At 33.6% G+C, this 9,038-nt stretch overlaps 1 protein-coding gene and 1 pseudogene across 1 annotated transcript; one reads left to right on the top strand and one right to left on the bottom strand.

Annotated features, from left to right (window-relative positions):
* The first annotated feature begins 555 nt into the window (after positions 1–555).
* On the top strand, positions 556–4,016 carry LOC107493687 (probable xyloglucan endotransglucosylase/hydrolase protein 32). Its single transcript, XM_016114744.3, has 4 exons — positions 556–925; positions 1,029–1,129; positions 1,210–1,427; positions 3,287–4,016. The coding sequence occupies exons 1-4, from the start codon at positions 730–732 to the stop codon at positions 3,651–3,653; spliced, it is 882 nt and encodes a 293-aa protein (XP_015970230.1). The 5' UTR covers positions 556–729; the 3' UTR covers positions 3,654–4,016.
* Positions 4,017–4,367: 351 nt separating this feature from the next.
* LOC107493688 (fibrillin protein 5 homolog) lies at positions 4,368–7,309 on the bottom strand (annotated as a pseudogene).
* Positions 7,310–9,038: the final 1,729 nt, after the last annotated feature.

The following is a 9,038-nucleotide window of genomic DNA, read 5'->3' as shown; positions in this document are numbered from 1 at the left end:
AAATAAATTGAAAATATCCTAAGTTCCCTATGATGATTTACAAATCATTATTGCTATGTTTGCTTTATCCAATCTATTTGACCAGTGTCATTTTGAAATTCCACAAGCTTAATATTCTGATCTGTTGCAAATTTATGTTTGTAATAAATGTAGACTTTTATCTTAAACGTGGTTATAGAAATTATAAGAAAATAAACTGCACTTTTTCTAGCAATTATAATTTTTTTTATAATTAACTTAGATTAATATACTAATTAGTTCATTCATCTATTTAATCAAGTCTTATAAATTTGAATTCTTCTTTATATATGCAATAATTTATTGGCCAACAACAAATATTTAAATAAAACTTAAATTTTAGACAAATTAATGATTCATCTATCAGGTTAAGAAATATAGAAAAAAATAGAATAATAATATCTTTTAGATATATTATTGATCAACGTTTAATTCAGCTTAATCCATCCACAATTACAACTCACCATTAATTCTCTGAGGGACTCACTAATTTCTTGTTATTTATACCAAGCTCACTGCCATTACCATAACTCTTATTCCACATATATATATATATATATGCACCATAATTTGAGCAGTTTTCCCTTAACATTTGTCTTACTTAACAGTTAGGAGTTAGAACACGCACCCCTTGCATTGGTACACAACAGAATCACTCTGCTTTCTACTAGACACTTTTGCTCACTGGCCATTGCTTTCTTTCATTCATTCATGGCTCTTTTTGTATTTGCTATTTTAATGTTGATGGCCCCTTCAAGCAATGCTGAGTGGCCACCTTCACCTGGCTACTGGCCAAGTTCCAAATTCAAGACGATGAACTTTTACAAAGGTTTTAGGAACCTTTGGGGCCCCCAGCACCAAAGAATAGAACAAAATGCATTAACAATTTGGCTTGATAGAACCTCAGGTTGTAGTTTCAACACACTTCACTTTATATCATATGCTTAATTATCCAATCTAATTACTAACTTTTATTATTAGTTCAATGCTTTTCTGTTCTGCTTAAACAGGAAGTGGCTTCAAGTCTGTTGCTCCGTTTCGATCCGGATACTTTGGTGCTTCCATTAAGCTCCAACCTGGCTACACTGCTGGAGTTATAACAGCTTTCTATGTAAGTACATTAAGGAATCCCACTAATCATGTTTATCTAACTCGTTGCTAATTAACATGATTTTATTTTCTTAATCGAAGCTTTCCAACAATGAAGCTCATCCTGGATTCCATGATGAAGTAGACATTGAGTTTCTTGGGACTACGTTTGGAAAGCCTTACACTTTGCAGACCAATGTTTATATCAGAGGAAGTGGAGATGGTCAAATTATAGGCAGAGAGATGAAGTTCCATTTATGGTTTGATCCAACCAAAGATTTTCATCACTATGCTATTCTCTGGAGTCCTAAGGAAATAATGTAAGTCACTAATTGTATGTAATACATTGTTTTTCATTACTTCAATTCCTATGATCCATACATTAATATAGGTGCCATATTAAAAAGTTAATGTTTCTTCTAAATAAAGATAATTAAGAGTAGTAGATTACTCGAAAAAGAGTAAGCGTTATTTAGGATACGTTTGGTTTAGCTTTTAAGTCTAAAAATTCACATTTAATTTTTTTTTTAAAGTCTCAACTTTTTGTTTAGCTATTTTTCTTATTTTTAAACACAAATGTAATTCTATATTTAATTTCCGTTCACCTGAATTAACAAATTGTACCTTTTACTTTCAATTGTTATGGTTAAAGAAGTAATTAAAAATTATTTTTTCTTATCAATTTTATCCTTCATTCTTATACGTAAAAAGAGATACAAAGAACAATCATCAAAATTCTCATATTTAATGTTTTTATGATTATGTTTTACAAGTAAATATTTTAATTTTTTCATAATATTATTTTTAGTATTTTCTTTTAAATTTTGATTTTTTCTTATCAATTTATCGTTTATTTTTTTTGTTCATACTTCATACTATGAATGTTGTTTTTTTAGCTTTTTTATTAAGAAGACCAAATTAATAAAAAAAATAAAATACTAAAAAATTATGGCAAAAGAATTATTAAATTTCAACACATAATTTTTTTAATTATAACAAAAAAAGTGTTAAAAAATATATAATTTTAAATAATAGAAATTCATATCTTTTTAAATAATTTTTATTTAAAAATAATTTATTAATAATATAATTCAAATAATATTTATTTTATTATATAATTTATTTTAATATAAAATTATTAAATATAAATCACGTTAATACCAAATAAAGTTTATAAAATTAATTTTATATAAAATTTTATCTGCAAACTCTAATCTAAAATCAGACGGTTTCGTTTTCTGCCGAAAGGATATGGAAGAAGATAAAAAGAATCCACAGTATGAACTTGGATTGGACTCTGTGTATGTGGCATCGATTTGATTGGTTCGTTCTGATCATTTTTGCTGTCCCGTTTTAGGAGCGAGCACTGTTTGATATTTTGGAAGATGAAAGAGAAAGGATTCCTCTTTCTCTGAAATTAAGATAGAAAGCTAAGCCAATAGAAATTTGACAGATTTTTAATACTTAATAATACGTTCTAGTGTCACATAAAAAGTATATATAGAATCAAGATCCCATGAATGGCACAAAAATCATCGTAATCTTGCAAGTGTGGGGTGAACAAAATCTGATATAACTTGACTAATGGAAAAAAGTTAAAAGTAACATTAACTAATTTATTGATGTAGCTATTCTTTTTGTTGACAGCTACTGAAACTATCAAATTGAGCACAACAATAAATCCGCATTATTAGAAAAAGGTGCATGCTATGTGCCTATATATTTATCTAATTTATTAACAAAAATAAAAGTTAATATTTAATGTAAAAAATATAAAAATAAATTATTTTTAAATATTTAAAATTTATCATAAAAAATACCAAATTTTTTATACACACTAAAAAATTTGCCTTGGAAAAATACAATCACCATATACTAAATGTTAAAAAGTGGCCGTTAATCGTTCCTTGCCTGCACATTCATATAAATGACTAAATGAGAAAATATTTTATGTACTCGTTATGACTCACATAATAAATTATTGTATATGCATTTAGAACAGGTAATTATTGATAGGAATAAATAGGAAAATGATAATGCAATTTTAAATTTTAAAAGTGACATTATATTTTATAAAAGTAGCATTATCATCTTTGGAATAAATATTCGTAACTTTGAAATATAATACGAAAATAAATATAAATAACTTGCATTTACTGACACTGAAATATGTGATCAGATTCTTTGTGGATGATGTGCCAATAAGGAGGTACCCGAGGAAAAGTGCAGAGACATTTCCAATGAGGCCAATGTGGCTTTATGGTTCAATATGGGATGCATCATCATGGGCAACCGAGGATGGCAAGTACAAAGCTGATTATAGGTACCAACCCTTTGTGGCAAGGTACACAAACTTCAAGGCCAGTGGTTGCACGGCGTATGCGCCGCGCTGGTGCCACGCCGTCTCAGCCTCGCCCTATAGGTCCGGCGAGTTGAGTAGGCAGCAATATAGTGCCATGAGATGGGTGCAAATGTACCACATGGTTTACAACTATTGTCAAGACTCCAAAAGGGATCATAGGCTAACACCTGAGTGTTGGAGTTAAAATAATAAAAAAAAAGGTTAGAAAAATTTAACATTCATATATGGACATTCGAAGTTGGCCAAATTGAGGTGTTGATAAATTGTTAATGGACTCTTCATTATAGGTTCCAAAGAAACACTGGTGCCTTGTGGTTTTATTTTATCTTTTTCCTATGTTTGACAAAGTTTGTTTCTTTTTTCATTTTCTTTTCTAAAAAGAAAAAAAAATTATGAGGGGTAACTTCGATTTGAGATTGGGCCCCTCACATGACAGCAACATTGATGCAAGTGTTGTTTGAGCGTCCAAGGCTCTCAAGACAGGAGAAAATTTTGGAAGATTGTGAGGGATTTGTTCTTTTCATAATATATATATTTGGTTTCTTTTTTTCTATAACTTCTGAACAATAGAAGAAATTAAGAAGAGCGGAGGAAGAAGAAAGGGAAATAATGAAAGGGATGCTCCCACAAAGTTAGAAAAAACGTCTTTTTATAAAGACGCCTACGTGTCGTCATATTATTGGATGTGTTTAGTGAACCGATTTTTTATAAATTTTTTAATTAATCAAAATAAAATCAATTTTAATATTTAAAAATCCGGTCAGACGACCGGTCTTACCGATTCAATCGAAAACCGACTTAAAAAATGGTCGGATTCACTTTCCAAACTCACCCCTTCTCCCCTAACACCCACCCATTTCTCCTAGTACCCACCCCACCCTCCAATACGTGAATCATATATCACTATCACCTGAAGTCTGAACCCATAGCACCTTCCTAACTCACCTTACCAAAATCCTAAGTTCACCCTGCAACGGGTCTGCCGCGGTGCCGCCGCCGTCCGTGCTGTCGGCGCCTCTGCTTCCTCTATCGTAGTTCGGCGTCCTCCTTCCCCCTGTCGCCGTCCTTTCTGGATTCTCTCGAACTTGGAGCAGCTCGCCGCTGTGTCACCACTCGCTGTCGTCTCGCCGGGCGCCGTCCATGTCACCGTCGAAGGTTAGCGGCACTGCCTTCACTTCTTCGGTTCTTCTCTTCCTTTTATGTCCTGTCGTTGATTTTTGAATGTGGCCTTGTTGATTTTTGAATGTAAAACTGTGACTGGGTTAATAGAAAATAAAATAATTGATTTTGTGCTGTTGCTCTTTTTTTAATTCCTAAAGCTTTTGTTGAAATTTTCTTGCTGCTGCTAAAAATAGAAATCAAATCATTATTGAAATTTTTGTTTAGCTTTATTGATTTAAGGTTTAGTGTGATTAGGGATTACTTGTTACTGATTTATGACGATTGTTGCTGAATGCTAAAAATGGAAATCAAATCAAGTGTTGTTTGCCTGAATCTCTTGGTCTCAGTTTGTATGTCCATGAAGGGCTTCTTCTCCATGTTTTCCTTTTCGCATTCCAACATCCTTTGCCTCCTCACTGTCGCCATCGCTGCCACCTTGTCCTTTGGTTCTTGGTGTTTCGCCTTTTCCTGCACGAAACCTCTGTATAAGTTAGGAATGTTCCGCAGCGTAGACTCCAAATTTTAACTTTGTAGAGAGTACAAGGCTGTCCAAAAGATTTTACTCAGGGACCACTTATTCAAAACGCAGTTGAAGCATAAAAAAGTAAATAACTAAACAAAGCATGAAGCAAAGATCATAATAAACCATACTCAAAAGCCTTCAAATATAGGAAAAAAACAACATAGGAAAAAGAAAATCTATGAATAAACTATAACAACCAAGTCTTGTCCAGTAGATGTCTAGATGAGTCAGTTATAGCCCGATTTGATAAAACTTTAACTTTTCAAGATTTGTATTAGCTATGTTTGGTAAATTAAAATAAAAGTAACTTTTAATATGCATAAGCTACAAAAAAATGCATTTGGTAAAATTACTTTACCATTAGTGAGTACTAATACTCGCAATGCAACAGTAATTATAATCAATATATCACAAATTTTCACCACTAGTTTCTATCAAGAAAAAAAAGAGGACAAAACACTTAAAAATGGATTAATAAAAATATACATGTCTAACTCAAACCTATCGAGTTATGTTAAGACGACATAACCTTTTTAAACTCATCTTTAACTCCTTATTCATTCACTAAAGGATGGATGAAGAGTGAACTCACCATCAAAGAAAGTTCCACACTCTATCTTATGATGATGTAGTGATGAGTCAAAGTATGAGTTTTTAAAAATTGTCACCCCAACATTTATCGTAAATAAAATACTACTTAACCTTGAGGATTACGACTTCTATCTTCAATTTTTTTCAGCACAAAGATATTACCCTTGTTGTCCCTTCCAATCCTCATGGTGTCATCAACATATCTATGAGAAAATTGAAATAAGAAACAACAAGAATTTTCATCAATGATAGAATAAAAGACAGAGAAAAACAGCAAGTTTCACAGCCCTTTAGTTTGTCCATGATATGATCTTAGGATACGTGATTTCCAACCATCCCTCTGGATTGAAGATGCCCAATAGAAGATTATAGTTTTTCCGGAATACATGCATCAACTGTGAATGCAAGGAAGAAAGTAATTTGAACTTGGAAAAATCAGACAAATATTCAAATACAATTAATTAGGCTAGAGAAAAAATGCAGTATCTAATAGCATTACCTGATCAGGAGTAATGGTGGAGCTTTCAAAGTTAATGTCAACCCTCTGTGAATTTCAAGTATTATCTAATTAGGTAGTTACTCAGCAGCAATAGTTATAGATTACAGAGAGATAAATTAAGATTGGTCAAACAAGAAGGTAGAGCTTTAACTGTTGCTGAAGCAATCTTGAAAGAAGCCTTAATACTAAGCTGTCCTGAAAACAAACTCAACCCCTTTGCACTGAACTCGACCACGTTAACTGCTTTGCTCTCCATTTTAGAATCAAATGACCAATGCTCAAACTCAGTAGATAAAAGTTACAAAGATGAAATACTGGAAACACAGTTTGCATCTTCTAATGTCAAAAGTTATATACAATCTCTCTACTCAAAATTTTGTAGTTTGTACCTTGGCTATGTCAATGGTTTGAAAAAACTCATCCAATGAGATAAAGTCTCTGAGACCTAACTTGGTTCTCTTTGATCTCAGAATTGTGATTGTGCTATAAACAAGCCTCTAGCACCCAGCCACCTTCCATGTAATAGAAATTATTGATAGGGATAGATCATAAATTGTAATCACAATCATATATCAGATAATTTAGGCAGAGTTGAAGTTACCTTGTCTAGTTCTAGAGTTGGCTCTGGAGTTGGATTCTGAGATTCTAGCTGCTGCACCAAACTCTCAATTTCAAATTTCTTGGCAGATGGGAGTCCAAAAATTCCCCTGTTGATTCCTTGAAACATATTTTTTAGTGAAATTGATTTCAAACATATCACATACCCTTTCTTCATGGTTAGACAATGCTAAAAGCTTATAATGAAAAAGAAAATGAAAAAGTAGATTCAATATTGTTGAAATGGGATACCTTCCACTGCCTGGTAAAGCTCCCTTTTCAATACAGCAAGTGTGTCATCCTTAACCAAGCCTGAGCCAAAGTTTTGTACCCCAACTTTAACTATGGTGAAGGGTCTAAACCAGAGAGGTCTGTCACCAATTCTCATGGTGTCCATCCTTGAAAGATTTTCAGGCGCCTCTATCTTGTTTTTGTTGATAAAGACCGTGGTTCCTATTATTAGTGCCATCATTTTTGCTCTATCAAAACAGTGAACATGCATTTAGAGCAAGGTTGCGGTTTGTGGGTAGGGCTTTTGAGACATGTGGTTCAGAAATCAGAATCATTATGCAGTATTATGTGGTCCAGGAGATACCTTATGCTTTGGTCTCTCACTTGCCGAACTCATTAAACTCCTTATCCTAACAGTGACGGCATGTTGGGACACATTTCTCTCTCTTAAAATCAAAGTGCAAGTGTTGCAAAAATAACAAAACTCAAACCAGGAAAAACTTTCGAGTAAAAATGTAAAATTGTAAAATTTAACTATTTAAGTTAATAAGTTTTTATGCAGATTAAGTTCAATGGAAGAAGATTGCATCAGTATTCCTAGATTACTTTTAAGATTGTTTCCACCTTTTAACAATTTTCATCATCTAAACCAAGCATCCTCAAGTCAAAAAAGAAATTAAAAACATGAATCATTATTGAAATATTTGTTTAGCTTTATTGATTTCAGGTTTAGTATGAATAGGGGTTACTTGTAATTATAACAACGAGCATTAGTCAGTCACTTTCAAAGGTTTTAATTAATTAATACTAATAGCATTTAATCGAAAACTGTTATTCATTGAATACCTGTTATTATTTCATCTCATTAGGGTGCAATGGATGTTGACTCGGAACCACTCAGTTCACAAGACAACGTCGAAGATCCCATGATGACTAGTGTGGAAGAAAATGTTAACTGCACTTGTGATTGTGGTGGCAATAGTAGTAAGTGTATGTCTGTGACGGCCGATGATATTATAAACCAGACCTTTGAAACATCAGATGCAGCTTATAACTTGTATGTACGTTATGCGAGGTGTCTCGGGTTTGGAGTTCGCAAGGGTGATACAGCACGTGGAAAAGATGGAACACAGCGCAGAAGGAGGTTTTTTTGCAGCAAGGAAGGAAAGAGAGCCGAGAAATACATATCTAGTTTGAGTAGGAAGCGGGAGCATAGAGCGCTGACTCGCACTGGTTGTGAAGCCATGCTTGCGGTGTATCTTGACACTAAAACTTCGACTTGGAGGGTTAAAAAATTAGTCGAGAAGCACAACCACGATCTTGTCCCATAATGCTTGGTACACCTAATTCCAAGCCACCGAGGGTTGACTAAGCCACAAAAAGCTCAGGCGAATACCATGCATGATAATGGTCTTCCAACCTCTAAAATAATGGGACTAATGGTAGGCCAAGCCGGTGGTTATGCCAATGTCGAGTTCACAAAGAAGGACCTAGATAATCACTTTCAAAGAGCTCGTCGTGCAATGCTCATTGGTGGGGATTCCAATGCGACGATTAGCTATCTACTTGGGAAAGCAGATGTCGACCCGATGGCCATGACAAGGTACAGTGCTACTGATGAAGGTTGATGAGCGGATATTTTATACGCTTTTTGGGGGTAATTTCATGTAGATTTTAGCATGTTTTAATTAGTTTTTAGTTAAATATTATTAGTTTTTAAGCAAAAATTATATTTCTGGACTTTACTATGAGTTTGTGTGTTTTTCTGTGATTTCAGGTATTTTTTGGCTGAAATTGAGGGAGCTGAGCAAAAATCTGAGTTAGGCTGAAAAAGGACTGCTGATGCTGTTGGATCTTGACCTCTCTGCACTCGAAATAAATTTTCTGGAGCTACAGGAGTCCAATTGGCGCCCTCTCAACGGCGTTGGAAAGTAGACATCCAGCGCTTTTCAGCAATATATAATAGT

The sequence above is a fragment of the Arachis duranensis genome, chromosome 6 (assembly GCF_000817695.3).
Source record: "Arachis duranensis cultivar V14167 chromosome 6, aradu.V14167.gnm2.J7QH, whole genome shotgun sequence".
Lineage (NCBI taxonomy): Eukaryota > Viridiplantae > Streptophyta > Magnoliopsida > Fabales > Fabaceae > Arachis > Arachis duranensis.
Note: the sequence above shows the minus strand (reverse complement) of the source record. Positions and strands in the feature narration are given on the sequence as shown.

What these genes read in the sequence shown, in the direction of transcription:
- LOC107493687 (XM_016114744.3), top strand. Translation starts at nt 730, where the DNA reads ATGGCTCTTTTTGTATTTGCTATTTTAATGTTGATGGCCCCTTCAAGC. An exon ending in TTGGCTTGATAGAACCTCAG is followed by an intron (nt 926 to 1,028) that starts GTTGTAGTTTCA and finishes CTGCTTAAACAG; the next exon opens with GAAGTGGCTTCAAGTCTGTT. An exon ending in TGGAGTCCTAAGGAAATAAT is followed by an intron (nt 1,428 to 3,286) that starts GTAAGTCACTAA and finishes ATATGTGATCAG; the next exon opens with ATTCTTTGTGGATGATGTGC.